Genomic DNA, 22,745 nt, shown 5'->3' with positions numbered 1-22,745 from the left:
CCCCTGAGTCCAGAAAGCCCGGTCCTCCATGGCAGGAGCAAGCGCCCTGCCCGAGCCCACCCCGCGGCTGAAGGCACAGAGGGCACGGCCAGGCACAGGCGGTTAGAAAACAAGACTGTATTTTACAGGCAGCCCGTGGGCAACACGACAGACCTTCCCAGCCCAGGAGCTTCCGCAGTCTCTCCGGACAGCGGGCCGGGGCTGCCCATGCCCGCGCCTCCCTGGGGATGACTCCGGCCAGAGCCCCAGAGGCCGGACCGAGGCAGGGGGAGGGAGAGCTCTGACCAGGCCCGCAGGGGCCCCTCCAAGCCCGGCTCCTTCTGCTCCAACTGCAACTTAGGCTGGGACAGGCCACAGCCGCCAATAAAAGAGGGAGGGGATGGGGTGGGGGTGGGGAGTGGTTTGGTTTCTTGGGGGGGGGCAGCCGTTATCTGACAGGCTAAAAACCAAGTCCGGACCCCAACTCATGGCCCCGGCACCAGTCCGGAGCCAGTGGGAACTTGGGGCTCTCCTGAGTCCCACCGCCCTCGGCTCCGGACCCCCCTGGAACAAAGTGCATTTCAAGGTCACGGCCGAATGCTCAGGGTGCTCTTGGGACAAGAGGCTGGGGACGCTTCAGGAAGAAGGTGCCGGGGCACCCCAAAGCTGGGGAGGGGAGACGGGGAGGCGGGGGGGGCGGGGGGCGGAGCCAAGGGGGCGTCCCAGCGTGGCGGGAAGTGACCCAAGGCTGGGGGCCAGGCTGGTGTCCCAGAGCCACACAGGCACAGGGGCGGCCACGGCGCAGCACAGGTGTGCACACGAACGCACACACACGTACACACGTCACACACACAGCAAGGTGAGTGTGCAGACACACACACACACGTACACACATCACACACACACGTACACACATCACACACACACGTACACACATCACACACAGCAAGGTGAGTGTGCAGACACACACACACACACACACACACGCACACACACGCACACGCACACACGCACACACACGCACAAAGTCTCTTTTTGCAGCCCCGCGACAGCTGGAGCAGGAAGGAAGACTTCTCGGGGCCCCTCACACTCGGTCTGCACCACGGTTTATCCCCGCCAGCCTCAGGCAGGCCTTCAGCCCTTTAGGGGAGGTAGGAGGTGGCTGGGGGTGGGGGCGATGATGGAGGTGGGGGGCCCTTGGACACCCCTGGAATTCGAGGCCTGGCCTCCCCTCGGCTGGCTTCCCCGGACATCCCGGCACACTGACCGGTTCCCAGAAGGCCTTGGGGACCACAACAGGGTGGGTATTTGGCCGGGCTGGCAACTCCTGGTCAGTGGGGGGTGGGAGGAGTACAGGGGGCCACTGGGAGGAGTCCCTTAACCCACCATGTGACTGACTGAAGACGACCCCCACCCCCTGTATCCCTTTAAGCTAATCTGGGTCCTAGGGAGGCAGGGCAGGGAGGGTGGGACAGCTGGGCCCAGGCAGGGGGCTTAGGCCCCACCACAAGATGGCCCCGGGAGCTCGGGTGGTTGAAGGACCCATGGGGGGCCAGGCCGGTGTTGGGCCCCCGGCCCCGGCTACAGCATCACGGCCCTGATGGGAGCAGAGGCGCGGGCCTGGCGCCCTGACAGCAGCATCGGGCAGCTGGGCAAGCTCACCGACTGGTCAGTGGGGGGCATGGAGCCTCAGTCCGGGGTGCCTAGGGTGGGTACATCCGGGGGGAGGCTCCCTCCTCCCCACCGCCCACCGCGTCCTGCACACAGACACAGGCACACACACACACTCCCTTCCCGGGGGACCGGCTTTCCCCGCCGTCCGTGGTCACCGGCAGCGCGGCCGCCCTGCGCCCCTCTCTCTGCGTCCGCTCCGCTCTGCGGCTGGAAGGGGAAAAACCACAGTGAGCTGACATCCTGAGGCAGAAGAGCACCCCTCCCCCCAGTCATCCCCAATGTCCGATGGCCCGGGCGCTATGGGAAAGGGCGACCACTGTGCGGGGGGGCTGGGTCTGGAGCCATGGGAGCCACGTCAAAACCAGCGTTACTGAGGCGCTGAGGGGCTGGCGGCCGTGACTCCAAGGTGGAGACGGCCCTCAGGAGGTAAGCTCCGAGTCACTGGTCAGGGAGGGGGCAGGGGGCAAGGCAGCTGAGCCAGGCCAGCCTGTGTCCTCTGCGGGAGCACGGCCCTCAGGATGCAAACAGAAGAGGAGGCGAGGGGGGAGCCCCCAGAAAATGGGGGCGAGAGATCTCCCAGGCAGCTGGCTCCTTTTAACACAAGGGAGGCAGAAGCCCGGACACTTCTCCAGCACGGAACGGAACAGACTGTACCACCTTGCCCACACAGCTCTTCCGATGCCCTTCTCAGTCCTCCCCAGGGCCCCAGTGCTCGGCCTGCTGAGGCCGGGGGTGAGGGGGTTGGGGGTGGCCAGCAGGGGGCACTGGGGGCTGCAGATGGCCTCGGGTGGGGAGCTGCATGGGGTGGGCTTCGGGGCCTAGCCCAGAGCCTTCTGTGGGAGGTGCCAGGCCCAGGCCCAGGCTGGGGAGACAGAAGGCCGGGGTTCTGCCCCTGACTGCCAAGGCAAATGAGTCGTTTCTCTTTGGGTCTCAGTTTCCTTCGCAAGGTCCTGATTTTAGGATCCTACAGTCAAAATTCCCAGAAATTCCCTGAGTATCAGACATGCTGGGACCTTGTGACCAGCAGGTCCCAAAGATGCCATGAAAGGTTAATGCAGTTGTCCCCCAAGGGAGGAGAGAGAAGAGATGGGGGATGAGGTTTCTGGCTATCCTCAAAGGGGCTGCTCTGCAGAGGAGGGAGGCAAACACCCATTCCTGCTCTCCCGAATGGTGAATAATGAGACAAATAATGAGAAAAATCTGCAAAAACCCCGGGTATAATGGAATCAGGACAGTAAGCAGCTTTAGGGATTACAGGGAGCCAGCTGGAAGGAGGGCCTGTTCTTTTGGTTCACTGGGCAGAGCGCGCTGAAAGCTCCCCCAGGGAAGAGGAAGTCATGAGCATCCACGTCGGAGAAGGTTCTGACCCGGAGTCTCAGGACACATCTTCTGGTAAGACTCATTTACGATGACCCCCATCAGTCCTTCCCACGGATGGCCACAGCCGTGACCTAGAAATAGCAGCTCCCACAGCGAGGAGCCGAGGGGACTCTCAAGGACTGGCTGATTCACACCCGAATTATCTCAAGGGGACTGCTGGTCAAGGTGAGGTCAGAGACACAAAGTGACTCCTTGGAACGTCACAGCAGCTAAGTGGGAGAAGGGGCAGAGTTCAGGGGACCGGCACTCCCGTCTGCCCCTTCTGATGCATCAGCCCCCCTGTCTGCGGATCCAGCCTCCGGGTGGGCTCTGACCGAGGGGCCAGCGATGCTGTAATTGGCACGAGACATGGTCTATCTGTACAACCCTCCGGGGAAGGACAGAGGTAGGCAGGCCGGCAGCTTATGGTTTGTCCCCATTTCACAAAGTACTGAGAAGGTGGCGAGTGACTGTGCAGCCACAGAGCCTAGTAAAGAAACATTAGAATTGGGGCAGGGAGAGACAAGTTGGCAAGTCTTTCTTGAAGGCAAGTCTCATGGAGCATCATGAGATGTAAAATGGATAATTTTATAATACATCAAAAACGGTTTGCACAAACAAAATCAATGCAGCCAAGATTAGAAGGAAAAGAGAAAGCTGAGAGAATTGTTTAATAGCAACAGTGTCTGTGATAAAGGCCTCATTTCTCAAAGAGATGGAGAACTGAGTCAAATTTATAGGAACACAAAATGCGTCCGGGACCATCCCAGCAGGACGTGCCCCTCCTAGCATGATGCGGGACACAGAGCCACAGCTCAACAACTGGCTGCTGGTTCAGGGCGCGCCGCTCGGTCGTGGCCAAAGCACCTGCTTGCCTCCCCCAGCTAGGCCAGCTCCCTGTCTCCTAACCAGGACAAGTTTCAGCAGGCCTTCAGTGCTCCCAGGACAATGCAGGACGACTCAAAAAATAAAGGATTTGGGAAAGGAACAGAGGGCAGGGAGCCGATGCTGCCTCACGGAAGGAAAGAAAAGAAAGGAGTCGGCCGAGGAAAAAGAGACTCCGAACGATGTGGGCGGCGGCAGCCTCAATTCAAGAACCAGAGAGAGACTAAGATGGGGAGACGGGTTCCCGTGACGGGGCCTCGGTGGCTCTGGGTGGGAAGCCCCAAGGGGAAGATGGAGGCTTTTCTCCAGAACCAAGGGAGCTCCTATTAAGACAAGGAGTTGTCCTGGCCCCTCTGAGACGGGCAACAAGGATGAATGCCCAGGACAATGGCGGCACTGACCCACAGTGGGACTACACAGTACTCCCTGAGGGCAGGAATCGCACTCTGACCTCCCGGCTAGGTCGTACCTAGCATGTTCTGGGCAGGGCTAAGAAAGCACTGTTGGCACAATAACCCAATGGGCTCCTCCGCAGCTCTGGAAGGGTGAGTGCTGCTCTCTGCTGGCTGCCTAAGGAATCCAATTCCTGGGAAACAGCAGGTGGGGACAACTAGGAGGGAAACTAGAGAACAACTAGAGAAGGGAGAAGGGGAGGAGAGAAGTGAGAAGGGGGAAAAGGAGGAAGAGGAGAGGGGGAGGGGGGCAAAGAGAAGGGGAGAAAGGGGAGGAAGGAAGGAAAGAAGGGGAGGAGGGGGAAGAGGAGCAGAGGAGGGGACAAAGAAAAGGAGAGGGAGAGGGGAAGGAGGAGGGGGACAAAGAGAAAGGGGAAAAGAGAAGAGAGGGGGAAGGGGAGAAAGAGAAAGGAGGAAGGGGGAGGGGAAGGACTGTTGCCTCAGGGAGCCTGTGTGAATGCCAAGAAGTCTCTCCTTCCGGTCTGCAAAGGCAGCACAGCCCCCCAGGTCCTGCGTGTGGTGCTCCCTCTCTTGGTCTTCCCTCCCCCTTTTACAGATTCAGCTCATTTTGAGGTGAGGAGGGATTAGGAAACACTCTCTTTGCTGGCAAAGGGAGGAAGGATTCTGATTTTCTTTCCCCATTAGAAGCTCTGAAAATGTCCAATCCTAAATAACCCCCTGCAACTTGTGGAGGGTGGGGGCACAAGGGGGCTGGGGGCTCGGAGTCGTCCCCTGCCCGGCACTCACCATGTCCCCTCTTCTGCTGCCCTCCGGCTGGTGCCCCTCGCTCTCACACATCTCTGCCCACCAGCTCTGGTCCGGGCACTGCCACCATCACGCGGGCCCGTTTGCCGTGCTCCCCTCCACAAGCCTCGTCCGGGGTCTCGTGTTTGCGTTTAGGGGACGCTGGGGGGCAGGGCGGGACCTTTGGGCCTGCAATGAAAGGAGAGCTAAGCTCTGTGGGCAGGGGAGAGGCCGAGGCGGAAAAGAACAAGCAAAAGAAGGGGGAAGTAAAGGCCCCTCCGGGCACCAGCACAGCTGGGCCGCAGCTGTGTCCCCTGGGAGGAGCCCGCCACAGCGGCTTTGCGGCTGACTTGGGGTCCCGTGGCTCACCTGTGCTGCTAAGGCCCGGCTGGCCCACGCTCGCTTCCACCATGGGGCTGCTGAGGTCTTCCATGCAGGACGGGACAGAGGCCAGTAAACCTGAGGAGGGGTTGGCACAGAGAAGGGGGGATGGTGAGATGGGGGGAGGAAGGCCGGATGGGACTCTGAAGCTGCTCCCCCATCAAAGTGGGGTCTGGAAAGGCTCAGCATCAGGCGCCCCCTCTGCTCCCCCCAGAGCCCAGTTCTCCTCCCCCTCCCTGGGGCTCAGAGAGAGAGAGCTACGCCTCCCCCTCTCTCCCTCCCCCCCGCCTGGGACAGGCTCGGCCCACAGTGGGACCCACACTCACAGAGGCCTCGGTAACGTGACAGCTGCTGGTAGATCTGCTTCATGCGCTCGATGTTGAGCCGGCTGGTCTCCGCGTGGTTGACCATGGGCTTGGGGTAGTCCACCCCGATGACGCACTTGGCCGCCTTCTGCACAGACTCGGGGGCGTTCCAGGGCTCATAGATGTAGCGCGAGGGGAAGCCCTTCAGCTGGGGGAGGTATCGCCTACAATGCACGCAGGGCCCGGCTTGCTCACACTCCACGAGCCTCCCCTCCCCCCCAGACTCGCTCACACTCCACGAAACCACCCCCCACACTCCCTGACACTCTACAAGCCCCCTCCAACTTGCTCACACTCTCCATGGGCTCCCCCCACTCAACTCCCCACGCCCCCCCACCCACTCGTGTTCTACAAGGAGCCCCCAGCACTTTCTCTCCCCCACCTGACGTAGTCTCCACTGGGGTCTGTGCGACGACCAAAGCCCACTGGGCAGTAGCAGTGGAAGAACTGCTGGAAGAAGGCGCTGCAGGACAGCCACATCCAGCTACCTGCATTCACGCTGAAGTCAGCATCCAGGAGCAGCTCATCAAACACCTAAGGGAGGAGGAGACTGAGGAAATCAGGGTGAGTGGGGGAGGTGTCTTCCCAAAGCCCAAGGACTAGCAGAGTCAGCGCTGGAACCCAGGCCCCCCGTGGGGGCTTCTGGGAAGTGCCTCCCCTGCCCCGTTGGGTCCACGTGCCCGGTCCTGGCTGCGGGAGACACTCACCCGGACGCCGCTCTCCCAGCTGACCCAGAGGTCTCCGCGGGTCAGGAAGCAGGCCACCGCGTGCCGCGCCAGGTGGTGGATCCAGCCCTCCTGCCGAAGCTGGGTCATGATGGCGTCGATCCAGGGGAAGCCGGTTTTGCCCTCGGCCCACTTGGCCAGGGCTTCTGGGTTGCGGTCCCAGGGGATCTGGATGCAGATGGGGTTCCCCTCCATCCGGTCAAACTTGGGGTTGTTGGTTGCCGCGGTGTAGAAAAACTCACGCCAAAGGAGCTGGCCGTACAGAGACAGCGGCGGCGTGTTATTCCTCTTGACCTGAAGGGAGAAGGGAAAGTCCCCAGTCATTGGCCCTCCATCCAGTCCAACCCTCGGCTTAAGTCCCTGCTGCGGGGGGAATTTGGGGGCCTGTACGGCGCTCTGCTCTCAGCTCTGCTCTCCTGACCCGGGAAGAGCCAGATCAGATGACGTCCTTCTCTGGGTTTTCCTTCTCTTAGAGGAGGGGTGGGCTCGGTTCTTAGCCCTAAGTCCCCTGGAGCAATGGCGCCCAGTGTGAAGGGCCACAGCTCCAGCCCCCGCCAGAGGGGACAGAGCAGCAGCAGGAACGGGCAGGGGGTCAGGAGGTCCCCGCTCGCGATCTCAGACCCAGGCCCCCGTCTCTCTTCCTTTCTACGCACGAACAAGGCTCAACCTCTGAAACTTGGCGAAGGAAGCCCACGAGAGCCGGGGCTGGGAGGCAGGCAGCCCTCAATTAAGCATGTACTCTGCTGCGCGAGATGACCGGTCCCTGGCTATAAAGTCAGCAAGGACCTGCAGACCCCAACCCCTCATCTACAGCCGAGGAAGCTGGGGCACCCGGAGGGCAGAGGGGGACACCTGTGGGGGCGGCCTGTGCCACGCTGCCCATCGATCCTCTTGCAAGGCTGGGACGGCTCCCGACAGTCCCAACCCAAGGGAACCGGGGCCAAATTCCGGCTGGCCGGCCGCCACTGCCTCTGAGCCCGAGCCCCTCTCCCCTCGGGGCCGGGGGGCCGGGAGCTGGGCCGGGCTCTGCAGGGGGCTGGGGCAGGGGCAGCCGCGGCCTTCACCTTCTTGTACAGCTCCCAGAGGCGGTAGTAGAAGAGGCGGCAGGAGAGGCATCCGAAGCGCAGGTAGGGGCTGAGGCCCGTGGGGCTGGCCAGCAGTGAGGCGGCGTTCATCCGCGGCCTCTCGTAGTTGGCGACCCAGGCCTGGAAGAGAAGAAGGAAGACAAGGAGCCTCCCGCCTCCTCTGCGGCAGCTCTGCCGGCCAGACCCTCCAGCCTCACCCTTCCACAAGCCCCCCGGCCAGAGCCCGGCCTTGCTTGTGAGCGGGCTGGCTGCAGCCTGAGCTGGAGAGTCTCTGGGAGGCGGGGGCTGAGCCACTGACAGGACGCTCTCAAGTCTCCCCCTGCAAAAAGCTGAGGGCCCTGTGCTCAGGGGCAGCCGAGCCACCTTTTTCACCTCTGAGGAGACCCTTGGCCTTGAATAGGCCAGACGCTGACCTTGGGCTCCTCCTCGCTCATGGGAAGAGATCCGGAGATCCCGGGGTCAGGGAGGCTCGGCCCCCGAAGTGTGACATTTACGCCTACGTCATCTTTCTGGGTCTAGAACCCCAGTGCTCCTCCCGCCTGTCTCCCTGTGGCTGCCCGGGGGCCCACGCGGAGGGGCCGGCACATCGCTCCGGGCTCTCAGCTCAGAGTGGAAGGCCTGGGACCCCCATCCTTCGCGGGACTGCGGACCAGGCCGGCCGTGGGGGCGCCCGGGGGCCCGTCTGTGGGAGGAGGGAGAGCCGCGCAGCCCAGGAGCCCGTGGTTTCTGAGCCAGCTCCCTGAGTCTGCCCCGCTGCCCGGGGGCTGGGCCCTGGCGGGGAGGACGGAGCGCGCTTGCGATACCGACATCACTAGGACCAGGGCAGCCCTCAGCAAGCCCACTCATCCAATTCAGGGAGTTGGAGCAGAGGTGGAAGAGGGGGGCCCAGGGCCACAGGCTCAGAACAAGGGCTCTTCCCCCAGGATCACTGCCCCCTCCTGTGCCGGAGGACCCAAGGCAGCCGGGCACTGCCCCTAGCGCTCATGGGGCTCCCGCTCACAAAGCAGTGTTTTCACAACCGCAGCTCAGCCCTTCCCCGCTTTCACTGAGAAGACCGAGGCAGAGACCAGGGGCGAGGTGAACCAGAATCCAGCTCTTTTGCACCATGTTTCCCTGGGACTTCCCAGCGCTTGCTCCTGCAGGGACGGGAACCCACTTCTCCCCCAGAGGGGCTTCCTACCTTCCTTTCCAGGTGCTTGTCCAGTCGGGCCAGAGCTTCCGTCTCGCCTCCTTGCCAAACAGCCGGGCCCAGTCCGTCGGTGGGGAACCCTGGCAGAGGAGAGCCGAGTCAAAGGGGCGCAGGTGGGTCTCCCCAAGGAGGAGGGCGCCACCCCCGGGCTGCCCCCTCTCCGGGATGCGGCTCTCCCCGGGCCCAGGCTTCCCTCCTCCTGGGGCTGCTCCTGCCCCTGCTCTCGGCCCCTCCGGCCCCATCCCCAGACCCACGGCTCCCGCTCAGCCGGCTCAGCCTTGGCGAGCTTCCCATCGTAGGGGCCAGCGACCTCAGCAAGGAGCCCCCCTGGGCCCGGGAGGGGGGGCCTACCGAGCTCCTCGAGGGAAGGCACGCCGTAGGCCTCGTCGTGGTCCTCCCGGATCTCAGCCTGGCACCGCTCCATCTGCTGGCGTGTCACGCCGCTCACGGGCTTTTTAGGCAGCTCCATGCGGCTGATGATGGCCTGAAAGCGCTTGTAGGTGAGGGGTGGTTTCTGCCCATTCAGCTCAATGATCCTGAGGATCCCAAAGGACACTCAGCATCACTCACAGGGCCTGCAGCTGGGGACCCCGCCTGCTCACCCCAACAGGCCCGAAGCCTCCTATCCTTCACTGGCCGGCTGCAGCACCATTTTACAGGGGGGGAAACTGAGGCCCCGACGGGCAGACTGCCAAAGCGGGGCACTGAGCCACCAGGGCCTGAGCTGCCAAGAGAAAAGAGGGCCCGCCGGACGTGGTCAGCCCTCCCGGGCCAGGCTCCCGGGTCACCAGATCGCGTCCCTGGGAGCCCTGGCCAGCACGGAGGATCCTTAGGGACACTTCTTCCCCCCCACTCCCCAGGAGCAGCCCCAAGGGCATCCCCTCCCTCTTGGGGGGCGGCCGTAGCCTCGGGGTGCCAGGGACGGCCTCCATCCCTCCGGAAGCCTCATGTTTGGGGAGCTCCGAGGGGGTGTGGGCCGCCCCTGCCCAGAGCCAGGCTCCCTGCCCTGCAGATGCTGCAAGCCCGGACTGGGGGGGCTGGGCTCTCAAGCTTCCCGGCAGCCAGACAGCCTGTGGGCGGGGCCTCGGGCCCCACCCCCTCACGTGGCAGGGGGAGGAGCGCCACGCTCACTGCTCCAGCTGCCCCTGCTCACGTGCGGGGCTGCGTGAGGCAGCTTCCGGCAGCCGCCACTAGGCGGGGTTCCTGGGCCGGAGCAGCGGCCTCCCTGCAGCGCCGCTGGCTAAGTCCGCGGCCGCCCCACGGGTGCCTCGGGGGCCTGAGCTGGGTCCCCACTCCCAGGGCCCCGCGCGGGCCCTCACCTGTCCAGGTCATAGAGGGTGTGGGAGTTTTCTGTTACCACCTCCACGCCGGCCTCCTTGGCCATCTTCACGATGGCCGCGTCCCGCTCTCTCCCAAAGGGCTCCGAGTCATATTCGAAGGTCAGCCGGGTCACGCCCCATTCCTGTGGAGAAGTGTCCGCTAGGGCCGGGCCTGGGGCCCAGCTCCAAGGAGGGAACGGGGCTGAGGACGGGAGGAGGGGCGGCTCTGGGGGGGCCCCCAAAGTCAGCCCGCTGACCCCCCCACTCTGCAGATCTCGGCCCCAGGTGCGGGCCCTGTTTCCCGGGCAGACTTAAGCAGGGAAACCTCCTGAGGTCACTGGCAAGCTGAGCCGCAGCCCACAAGCCCTGGCTGGTCAGTGAGCCTCACGGCCTCCCCTCCGACTCTCCTGGCAGCTCACGGGGCAGGTGAAGGCACTGGGAGAGTCGGGCAGGTGCCGAGGGCCCCCAGAGCCGGCCCCTGCGCCTCAGCACCAAGGCAAGGCTGCAAGCCTCCATCCAGAGCTGCAGGAACCAGCTGGCTGAGTGTGAACACAGGGCCAGGGGCAGCCCCGGAGCCCCGCGGCCCAGGCTTGGGCTGCTGGGGGGTGGGGGAACAGCTATCCCAGAATGCCCTGCTTTGAGAGCTGGCTCTCTCCGCCGAGCAGGGGAAAGCAGTGGGCCTGGACCCTTAACAAAGAGCTGGATGCAGCAGGAGCCGTGGCCGCTGTGCAAGATGCAGGCACTCCCTCAGGAAGGCAGACATTCCTCTCACCCCAATAATCTGGCCGGGCCGTCCTTCATCCAGCCTGGCTGGCTTGGAAAGGAAGCCACAGCCCGGGTCTGGGCTGGATGAAAAGCCTTTCTAAGGAGAACCCGTCTCCTGGGACTTCTCAGCGCTCCCCCCCAATCTGCCGGGGCTCCCCTCACTCGGCCTTCGTCCTGCAGCACCCGGGAGCCTGGGGGAGCCCCCAGAAAGCTGGAAAGGGGGGACGAGTTGGATTTCTCTCACCACCTACAAACCCTTACCTTGAAGAGTCTTGGGAACACATCAGTGGGTTGTCCTCGCACTACAAAGAGACGAGAGTTCAATTTCCTTAAGCTGATGTCCAGGTCTTCCAGGGACTGGAGAAGGAACCTGCAGGATTGAAGCAAGATTAGTGACATGAGACAAAAAAAGCAGTTCTCTGTATGAACAAAAGTTTGTGGTCAGATCTTTTTTTTTTTTTAAACATCACCTTAACTTCCCTCCTCTCCCTTGCCCAGAAAACCATCTCTTGTACCAAAAAGAGAAAAAAAAAAATAGAAGAAAGCAATAAAGCACAACCCAACAAGCCACAGCTGGGTCAGCCATCCCCCCAAGCCCCTGTGGTCCCAGAGGTCACACAGCACTGCATCTGGGGCACTGTCTTCGTTACTCTCATCCTGGTCGGTGCCGTTATTTTTCTGACTTCATCTAAGTCTCCCAGGCTTCTTGGAAGCGGAAGTGGAAGAACCACTTCTCCCGGTGCAATCAGTCCATCACGTACCACAGCTTGTTTAGCCACTCCCCAGCCAACAGGCATTCATCTCATTTCCAACCCTGAGATCTTTGGGTCAAAAGGTTTGGAGAAATTAGTGATTTTTCTCTCTTCAGATGAGAGGGCCTGGGTCTGCGGACCACAGAGCCCGCAATGGCAGTGGCCTTCTGCTGGGTAGTACACACAGAGAGCCAGACAGCTGGACAACGTCCTGGTCATGTGACCAGGCCGATTCCTTCATCTTCTTTGGCTCCTTTATTGAATAGCTTCATGCTGGGAGTCTGGAAGACCTAAATTTGAATCTTTTCTCAAATGGTAACTGTGAGATCCTGGGCAGCAAGTTGCCTAACTTCTCAGCCTCAAGTTTCCTCATCTATAAAATGGGGATAACTTATCTTATGGGGCATTTTGAGGATCTGAAGAGATGATGCATGTGAAGCACCTTGCAAACTTCAGAGCATCACAGAAACACTGGTTATTTGTAATCAAACTGTCAGGGTAATTTTTTAGAAACTGGTCCCACCTGTTTCCCGTTGTTGGTTCAGCAATGGCCCCTGCACACTGACAAGCCCAGTGGGTCAAACCGAGCCCTTTTCTCCGGCCTTTCCATGTCGGCTGCTCTGTGCGAGTAGAGGAAGAAGCCTTTACTGTTGCCCCTAAGCTGACAGCTTCTGGCTCATCCAGGGGACCTGCAGAGACTGCCGTCATTCGTCATTCCTGTCCTTGCCCTTTCACTGTGCTGCCAGGTGGTTTCTGTAAACCAGAACACTTTCACTCTATTTCTCAGGAAAACTTGAATCTGACTGTGGTAAAACCATTGGCTCTCAGGCATTCTGACTTCAAAGCCCATTCTTGATGTCTGTCAGCCCTGGAAACCCCATCATGGCTCCATCAGGGGACTTTTATTCACTTGTAGGCGACCGTTTGTGTCCCTACACTTCCAACATTCTAACGGGCACCAAGACAGAGAGGGTGGCAGTGTCTTCTCTGCACGTGGACGCTTCCACACTGCCCATGATGGGGCACGGACTCTCGTTGCACGGGGTGGGAAGGAGGAGTGTCCAACAGGCCCCAGCTGACACCCTCCAAGGCTGCAGCTGACGTCCACTGCTGGGTGGCTGCACAGGCCCAAAGCATCGTGTCAGGGACCGTCCTGGGAAGAGCGGAAGGACAGGGATCATCCTGACAGGAAACGAGAGCTTGTGCGAGCTGCCGAGTCTGGAAAAGCTGACAGCTTCAGCAATGGAAAGCTGAGGCAAGAATGAGCCATTTTTGTGCCATCACTGTGCCCTGAGGAAGTGAGGATGGGCCCCTGGCGATGACCTGTGGGGCCCTGGTGGGAATTTACATTCTAGGCCATGAGGCAATGTCTGGGGGGGTGGGGGGAGGCTAAGCTGCCCCCAGAAGACAAACCCATAAACAGAAAGCTGGACCCTTCAGGGGTCAGCAACGCCTCCTGAGGACTCCCTGGTGCTCAGCGTCACCCATTCCCCTTGGGCAGTTGGGCAGCTGCCAGCAAGTTTACCCTTACAGCCTTCTCCAAACCAGGCCCCTCTGGCTCCTTCTAGGAGTTCCTCCCTATGTTGCTTGTCCTTTTCTGGCCACTCTGGTTTGTCAGCAGTCTGCTAAATGTGGCCTTCCAGGCTTTCTGCGGCCACCAGAAGCTGCTCGGGCTTGTTGTGGGCTTAAGGCCGCAAGCTATCACTGCTACAGAACCTTTGATTTCCAGTCCGCCACCTCATTTTACAGATAAGGAAAGTTAAGTGATTAACCTAAAGTCACACAGAAGTCAATGGCTTATTAATAATCAAATTAACAAAAACCATATGATCATCTCAATAGATGCAGAAAAAGCATTTGATAAAATCCAACATCCATTCCAATTAAAAACGCTTGAGAGTATAGGAATAAATGGACTTTTCCTTAAAATAATCAGTAACATCTATTTAAAACCAGCAGTAAGCATCATATGTAATGGGGACAAATTGAAACCATTCCCAATAAGATCAGGAGTGAAACAAGATTGCCCACTATCACTGTTACTATTCAATATTGTATTAGAAATGCTAGCTTTGGCAATAAGAGTTGAGAAAGAGATTAAAGGAATAAGAATAGGCAATGAGGAAACCAAATTATCACTCTTTGCTGATGATACGATGGTATACTTAGAGAACCTGAGACTACTGAAAAGTTATTAGAAACGATCCACACCTTTAGCAAAGTTGCAGGATACAAAATAAACCCACATAAGTCATCAGCATTTTTATATATCACTAACAAAATCCAGCAGTTAGAGTGACAAAGAGAAATTCCATTTAAAGTAACTACTGAGAGTATAAAATATTTAGGAATCTATCTGCCAAGGGAAAATCAGAAACTTTATGAGCAAAACTACAAAACACTTTCCACACAAATTAAGTCTGATCTAACCAACTGGAAAAATATTAAATGCTCTTGGATTGGGCGAGCAAATATAATAAAGATGACAATACTACCTAAACTAATCTATTTATTTAGCACTATACCAGACTCCCAAAAAACTATTTTGATGACCTAGAAAAAATAACAAAGTTCATATGGAAAAACAAAAGGTCAAGAATTTCAAGGGAATTAATGAAAAAAAATCAAATGAAGGTGGCCTAGCTGTACCAGATTTAAAATTATATTATAAAGCAGCAGTTACTAAAACTATCTGGTATTGGCTAAGAAATAGAGTAGTTGATCAATGGAATAGGTTAGGTTCAAAGGACAAAACAGCCAATAACTTTAATAATCTAGTGTTTAACAAACCCAAAGATCCAGGTTTTTGGGAAAAGAATGCATTATTTGACAAAAATTGCTGGGAAAATTGAAAATCAGTATGGCAGAAACTAGGCATTGACCCACACTTAACACCGTACATCAAGATAAGGTCAAAATGGGTTCATGACCTAGGCATAAAGAATAAGATTATAAATAAATTGAAAGAGCATAGGATAATTTACCTCTTAGACCTGTGGAAGAGGGAGGAATTTATGACCAAAGAAGAACTAGAAATCACTATTGACCACAAAATAGAAATTTTTGATTATATCAAATTGAAAAGTTTTTGTACAAACAAAACTAATGCAGACAAGATTAGAAGGGAAACAATAAACTGGGAAAACATTTTTACAGTCAAAGGTTCTGATAAAGGCCTCATTTCCAAAATATATAGAGAATTGACTCTAATTTATAAGAAATCAAGCCATTCTCCAATTGATAAATGGTCAAAGGATATGAACAGACAATTCTCAGACAAAGAAATTAAAACTATTTATAGACATATGAAAATATGCTCCAAATCATTATTAATCAGAGAAATGCAAATTAAGCCAACTCTGAGATACCACTATACACCTGTCAGATTGGCTAGAGTGAAAGGGAAAGATAATGCGGAATGTTGGAGGAGATGTGGGAAAACGGGGACACTGATACATTGTTGGTGGAATTGTAAACACATCCAATCATTCTGGAGAGCAATTTGGAACTATGCTCAAAAAGTTATCAAACTGTGCATACCCTTTGATCCAGCAGTGTTTCTACTGGCCTTATCCCCCAAAGAGATACTAAAGAAGGGAAAGGGATCTGTGTGTGCCAAAATGTTTGTGGCAGCCCTGTTTGTAGTGGCTAGAAGCTGGAAACTGAATGGATGCCCATCAATTGGAGAATGGGTGAGTAAATTGTGGTATATGAACATTATGGAATATTATTGTTCTGTAAGAAATGACCAGCAGGATGAATACAGAGAGGACTGACGAGATTTACATGAACTGATGCTAAGAGCAAAACTAGGAGATCATTATATACCTCAACAATGATACTGTATGAGGATGTATTCTGATGGAAGTGGATTTCTTTGACAAAGAGACCTGAATTTCAATTGATCAAGGATGGACAGAAGCAGCTACCCCCAATGAAAGAACACTGGGAAATGAATATAAACTGCTTGCATTTTTGCTTTTCTTCCCGGGTTATTTCTACCTTCTGAATCCAATTCTCCCTGTGCAACAAGAGAACTGTTCGGTTCTGCACACATATATTGTATCTAGGATATACTGTCACCTATTTAACATGTAAAGGACTGCTTGCCATCTGGGGTGGGGGGGAGAATCAGAACATAAGTGAGTGCAAGGGATAATGCTGTAAAAATTACCCTGGCATGGGTTCTGTCAATAAAAAGTTATTAAAAAAAAAAGTCAATGGCTGAGTCCTCTGCCTCTTGATCCTGTGACATCTCCCCCCTCCGCCCCGCTTCTCCTGCTCATCCTACTTATTCTTAAATGTTTTAAGGTACCATGATGCCTCCCCCCCACCCAGGTGACCCTCTGTGGCAGTCATGAGTTTGGTGGCTAAATTAATTTATTGCCCAGTGTCTGGCCAGTCTGTTTCTGAACTGAGAAGGGTCAAGGCTGGAAAGTAGACCCGCTTTGTTGCTTGGTCCCTTAGTGAAAGTGACCCTACTAGGACTTGCTGCACCCCTAAAATCCAAGAATTATATTCCCATTGGGATGAGGCGATAAAGAATGTCTTGCGGGAGAACACCTAGAAAATGAGTTCTTTTCTTGGGACAACTTGGTATGGAGGGCAGCTTTACATGGGTGAGGATCTAAGACAAGTGTAATGGGATGATGACGAGTCAGAGGGCTGGCTGGAGAAAGCAAAGCTCTCGAGAAGAGCCTGGCCCAGGCAGGATGACCATGGGAAAGGTGACGGAGCCCATGTTGGGCCTCCTCTGGCAGGACAAGGAGCCAGCCTGAAGCCAGGCCTGAGGAAAACTTGTTAACAAAGAGAGCTCTTCACTTCTGGAAGTCTTCAACCACAGAGGGAAGGCCTGGTTGGCGGATGTGATGGGAGATTATTATTGAGCAGGGGGATTATTATTGAGCAGGGGTAAGACCAAATAGTCTCTGATCCTTCCACTTGGAGCTCTGGGAGTTTGATTTAACTCCCAGAAAACAGAGCCGGAAGCAGCCTCCTCTGAAGCACTCCAGCCCCCAAACCCACATTCACCTCTTCAGTGTCTGGGCAGAGCCAGGGACTCTTAGGATGAGCATCGGGCCTGCTCCCTGAGTTATCCCTGCTGCTCTCCAGAGAAGCCAGCCTCCAAGAACCTTACCTGGGCAGGAGGATTTCTATCAGAAAATGTCACCGCTTTGCTCAGTGCCCACAGAGCACCTGTTCTGCAGCCATTTTTAATCTGCAGGCTACATTTTGCCTGTTTGATTTGTTTCATTCTGATTCTCATCATTAACATCAAGCTTCCTCTCCACCTACTTTCCCTGGTTTCCTTTTTTACTGAAACCTTTCTAAGCCCTCTTAACAGAATGACCTCTGTTAATTATTTCCTATTTATCTCGTATCTCTCTCGCTTTGTACATATTTGTCTGCATGTTGTCTCCCTCATTAGCCTGGGTGCTTCCCAAGGAAAATGACTCTTTTTTGCATCTTTTGTAGCCCCAGAGCACAGCATAATATTCAGTATACAGCAGGTGCCTGCTAAATGTTCAGAGTGATTTGTCATCTAGGGAGACACGACGCCCTTCTTCTTCCCTTCTTAGAGGTGGCGCCCGTTGCTGTGCTCCCTCTGCTGTGCTAGTGTTACAGAGGAAGTTCAGGCAGAGGCCTGGCTGAATTTCTTTGTTCTTTGGGTCCCCCTGAAGGCAGAGGCCTCAGGCTGACCCCGGCTGTGGGCACAGGACCCCCGGCCTGGGGGAGGCAGCAGCCCTGGCCCTAGCTGAGAGCAGAGGCCCTGTCTCCAGAGCAGTTGGCTCTGCATAACATCAGGCTGAGCTGGAGCCTGGCCAGTCAGCCCTGGCAGACAAGGACCTTCTTGCATCAGATATAAACAGAGGCCTTTCCTGCAGTCCCACCCAGCTCTCATTCTCTCTCAGTGGGAGGAGGAAGAAAATAAAAGGCCCCGACTGCCCTTCCTGGCCTTCCAAGCCTATCTCCCCAGAGCAAAGCTTTAATTCGGAGTTCCCTGACCAGCTGGGGTTCCCAGCAGAGCCAGCCGGGATGGTGGAACAGACTGCAGGAGAGCCACCATCCCGGCCACAGGTACACAAACAAGTTGGGGCCAGGTGGTGGGAAGGTCAGAGGTCCATGGCCAAACTGAAGACCGACCCTCTTTATGGACAAAGATGCAAGGGACAAATGAGACCTTGCCAGGTCCAGTCACTTCTAGCCCAAGTCCTTAGCAAAGAAGACTCCCCTTATAAAATGGCTGAAAGTCCGTACCCCTCTTTGTAAGAGGGTGTAGAGTCTGCTTTTGTGCAGTGGAGACCTTTTTGGGTCTGGTCCTTGCCCTTGGCCAGCCTTCCATCATCACTGGGAAGACACGGGACTCAGCTGGCTGCTTATGTGGGGCACAAAGACACTGAAAGCAGCACTTTTCCAGTAGGATCAGGTTTCTTGGTCTGTGTTGTATGCATTATTACCCCAATAGGAAGGGGATCCAGGGCCTAGGGGCCGAATCTTTTGCCCTTATAAAAAGCTTTCCCTGCTACTAATTTAGAAAGGTGAGGATGGAGATTGCCTTCCCCTATGGACAAACAGAAAAGCAGAACCTTGAAAGCAGAAGGATCAAGTGACTTTCTGGGGCATTTGTTAGAAAAAGCAGGACATCCCTGATGAGTGTGCTCAGCTCTGCCCTGTGCTACATAACATCCCAGGCAACACCCATCAATTGCCAGGCAGCTACACGGGTGCTGGAGTCTGACTGCGCGGGGGGAGCCACTCCCAGTCAGCACGGGCCAATGGCCCGCTCCACCTGCCGCCACCCTGCAGGGCCCCCACCGGGGCTGCCCGCTAACCACTGCACCGGCCCTGGCACTCCCTGCTGCCCCGGAGCCCACACGGAGGGGCTCTACCTTAAGTTTTAAATGCATTCCCTTCTCTGGTTCTCCGGTGTGGCGCAGTGGAGGGGAGTACGGGGAGAGGGCGCATTCTGGGTGCAGCTGGTGCGTGCCAGGCCATCTACAAGTGGCCAAGTGGGCTTGGTGGGTGGGGGAATGCCCGCTGCCTCCACCCAGGGAGGAGTCCCTTGGCTCCAAGGCCTCAGGCTAGCCTATTCTCCCATTTTAGGCTGCTGCACCTTCAGTTCTGTCCTCCTGGGCCACTCCCTACTAGGCATGGAAAAGCTGCACCTGGGCAGGGTGTGAAGGCTCAGAACTAGCCCCATAACATACAAATCAGACGCCCATGGCTCGCCGTGTCACACCCCTCCTCCATTTAAAAAACAGTCACCGAACATTCATGGACAGTGCCCAAATCCTGCCAATCACTGCCCCTGCCAAATTCAAATGCAATTCGGAACCGGCACTTTTCAGGGAACAGCACGGTCCTGTCCAATCTCCATTAAATACCGCAGCTGGGGGAGGCAGTTGCTCTGGCCTCTGGACCTCAGGGCCCTGCTCCGTGCGATGAAGAGCCAGAAGTGAGAGGAGTCCATGCCCATGAGTCAGGAAGTGCCCCATAAAATGGTAACGAGACGAGCAGCTGCAAGACAGCCTCTCCCCTTGGCCCAGTGGGAGCGCTGCCCTCGGAAGGACGCACAGAGACAGGCCCGGCTCCGATTCGGATTGCTAATTAAAACAGATGCTGGGGAGGGAGGGGCAGTGATGGTGATACGATGCTGGGCCCGTCATCTGCTCTCTGAGGTCATGAGTTTAACATCCTGGGTGCTATTTATGGAGAGTGGAACACAAGCCTGGGGAGCGCCGCCGAGGCACCCAGCTTCGAGGGGCACAGCTCCGCACAAAGGGGGCAGACGGGGCATTAAGCGGCCCCAGAGTCAGAAGCTGCAGCCAGACGCCCGCGGGGAGCAGCCACCACGGAGCCACTAACGGAGGGCCCGGGACAAATGCAAACAACACTTTCTGCTGCATTTCGGAGAGCCTGGGGACACGGTGTCTCAAACCTGGCTGCAGAAGTAAACACAAGCTGTCATGTGTTCAGCCCTTGGAGGGCCTGTCCCCATCCTCTCTGGAATATCGGCAGAGTCCTGACATCACAGTGTTCCCGTTCCCTGTTCCCAGTCCACCCGACACAAAAATGACTCCACAGATATCTGTTCTCTACATGAAAAGGGAGAAGCCAGCTGCTCATTCAGCGACTAACCCCGGCTAGTGAGAATTCTTCGCAAGCAGCTTAATCCCCCGGGCACAAAGCATCTCTGTCTCAGGCGGACACGGCCCTTCCTCTGGCACTGGCTGAGACAAGGCCCGGCAAGAATTGGGATGAGAAGGGTCATTCAGGAAGCCGGAGATTTAGCAAGAATCTACCCAGGTCACGACACAGGAACCTAAGAGACTGTCCCACAAGGATGGGGGCTGTACTTGGAAGACCAGCCCCCACTAATGCCAGCTCCAAGCTCACACCCTGCGTGCCTCTTTCTGGTGAGGGTAACCAACCCTTTCTTCCCAGAGACCCAACTTCCCTTCCATGCTTCCCTAACACTCCCTAACTTCAGAGATCCTTCTCAGATGAGCTCGACCCCTCAATCCGGGAACGACTCCAGTGCACCTGCCCTGTCCCCAAATCTTCCTCCCCTTTGTTCCTTAAAGTGACGCCCTTCCCTCCCCTATAACCACCTCCCTCCATTTCCCCCTCCTTCCCCCGCCAAGTCCTTTCCCTATCGCCCCTTCACTTCAAGGGTCTTCCTTTCCCCTCCTCTCTCGGCAAATAAATTAATATTTATAAAGGGCTTGACAGTGTCTGGCACACAGTAGGCGCTTAACAAGCGCTTCTTTCCTCTCTCCCTTCACCTTCCCTTCCTTACAGAGGCCTCCCCGTTCCTCTCCCGCCTCCCTCCGGGGAGTTCCCCTTGCTGTCTCCCCTTGCATCCTCTCCGGATACGCCTCCCGGGACGGCGCCTCTCTCCGGTCCCCCCCCTGCCACCCAGCCATCCCGTCACCCCTGCTCTTTTCCCACCGTAGGCCTCTCCTACCCGCCCTCCAGCCGGCCCGACGGCCCTCGGGAAGCCAACCCTCCTCGCTCCCTCCCTCCGCCCCCGGCCGCTCACCTCCAGCGGTTGATGCCCACTGAGGACGAGGCCGCGAACCACGGATCGAGGATGTACACGCATCGCACGCAGCGCGCCCTGCGCAGGGCCGCCTGCAGCGCCGGGTTGTCGTGGAGCCGCAGCCCCTTGCGGAACCAGTGCACCGAAGAAGCGCCTTCCTCCGGGGCCGGGGTCTGGGCCGGGGTCTGGGCCGGGGCCGCAGCCGTCACTGTCACCACAGCAGTCGCCGCCATCACCGCCCAGACTGCGGCCGGCGCCGCCGCTCCGCCCAGGTTGGGCCCTTAGGCCACGCCCCCTCTCGATACCTCGACCAGTAATCTCTTTTCTATGTTTTCCTGCCCGCTCCGCTGCTCTCAGAGAGCCAGTTCTACTGGCTCGGAGCTTTCCGCGAATTGATTGGCCCAGAGGCCCGGAGCAGGTCCCGCCCACTCACGTTCCCACCATGTGTGTCGGTCCAGGCAGGGGGAGGGGCACGCGGGTGGGGCGGTGGTGACGCACTGCGCCTGCGTAGGCCGGCTTTCCGGAGGTTTCGGGCTACGTATGCTTTTCATTTTCCACTCTGACTAGCCAAGGAAGCGTCTGGTACCGGGCTAGCCTGGGCTGCGCGGACACGCGTGCTCCTGCCTTCGCGAGAATGCTCCACCTGCTGCTTTTGTCTCCCTTTGGTGCTGTTGGTTCCCGCCCTGCAGGCCCCGCCTCTCCCTCAAAATGTAGTTCTGGAATGGAAGAGGGAGGGGGCGGAGCCTGGACGGCAAGGGGCGGGGCTCGGAAGGTCCGAGCCCAGTGTCCAGTCCAATCCTCTCGGAGGCGTGGGGGAGCGTGGCCTGGGCTGCCGACCCTATGAATACTCTATTGGATGAGAAAACCCGACGCCCAGCCCCCTGCAGAGCAGCTGCACCTGGCAGGCAGCGAGCATTTATTGAGCACCTATGGTATGCGAGGCTACTTATAGACCACCGATGCCCCAGGTACACGCACAGGGACCGTTTCTCTAACACTGGGACTCAGCCTTTTTGCGTCATAGACTCCTTTGGCAGCTGTTAAACCCTATGAACCCCTTCTCAGAAAACTGTTTTTAAAACAATACACACAGGACTACAACGGGCCAATTATTATTAAAATTCACTTATCTAAATATCTTTAAAAATGAGTTCAGAGCCCCACCCCCTTCCTTCTTCCTCTTTCTTGAAACGGAGCTAATATGGAAACTTTTTTTGTGATATATATATATAATTGATACCCTATTGCTTGCCTTCTCAATGGGTAGGGGAGGGATCGGGAGAGGGAGAAACTGAAAACTCAACCTTTTTTAAATGCATTAAAATGCTTTTTGGGGGCTGAGGCATTTGGGGCTAAGGGACTTGCCCAGGGTCACACAGCTAGGAAGAGCATAATTATTAAAGTAAATTAATTTTTAAAAATCTGAAGACTCCTTGAGCTAATAGAATGTAAGCTCATTGAAGGCAGGAACCATTTCATTTTGTCTCCTGGTACCTGGCCTAGCTCAGTGCTTGACAGACACGAAGTCCTTAATGTCTGTCAACTGAGCCAGAGATCCACTTTTCTAGCCCTTCCAGAGTTCATGTTCTGTCGTCTCTTCCAGCTCTGTGACTCCATGATGCTTCCCTACAGCAATTTGGAACCCGGAAGTAGCACTGACCCTTTAGGCTTGAATCCTAACTCCACTGTGGGCTCTAAACTTAAAAAGGGACCGGGAAAGATTGGAGCCAGTCCCAGGAGTCCCTGGGAATCCGGCCCAGGAAGCGAGGAGGAAGGATATCGAGTTACTACATCTGGTGACGTAATCCTGAGCCTGATATAATAACTGCAGGTACAATTTGTGAAAAATGTCACTTTATGTTCCAGGAGCATGGGTTCCACTGAGAAACTGTTCCAAATGGACAATTAGGTAAATTGCCTTGAAACTGAGTTTTGTTTTTTTTTTTTTTTTTTTTTTTTTTAAAGTGAACTCAATACAGTGTGGACCAAGCTAGAACTACCCCTAGATTTAGAGTCAATGAAAATGGA

At 56.4% G+C, this 22,745-nt stretch overlaps 1 protein-coding gene across 1 annotated transcript; it reads right to left on the bottom strand.

Annotated features, from left to right (window-relative positions):
- Positions 1-1,071: 1,071 nt before the first annotated feature.
- CRY2 (cryptochrome circadian regulator 2) lies at positions 1,072-21,018 on the bottom strand. The gene is made up of 12 exons (XM_051964319.1): positions 20,718-21,018; positions 11,184-11,292; positions 10,158-10,300; positions 9,190-9,374; positions 8,830-8,918; positions 7,629-7,769; positions 6,547-6,858; positions 6,222-6,373; positions 5,801-6,003; positions 5,463-5,552; positions 5,097-5,282; positions 1,072-1,860 (listed from the first exon to the last, which is right to left on the bottom strand). Exons 1-11 carry the CDS (start codon positions 20,948-20,950, stop codon positions 5,140-5,142), a joined length of 1,800 nt encoding a protein of 599 aa, XP_051820279.1. The 5' UTR covers positions 20,951-21,018; the 3' UTR covers positions 1,072-1,860; positions 5,097-5,139.
- Between the last annotated feature and the right edge of the window lie 1,727 nt (positions 21,019-22,745).

The sequence above is a fragment of the Antechinus flavipes genome, chromosome 6 (genome assembly GCF_016432865.1).
Source record: "Antechinus flavipes isolate AdamAnt ecotype Samford, QLD, Australia chromosome 6, AdamAnt_v2, whole genome shotgun sequence".
NCBI lineage: Eukaryota > Metazoa > Chordata > Mammalia > Dasyuromorphia > Dasyuridae > Antechinus > Antechinus flavipes.
Note: the sequence above shows the minus strand (reverse complement) of the source record. Positions and strands in the feature narration are given on the sequence as shown.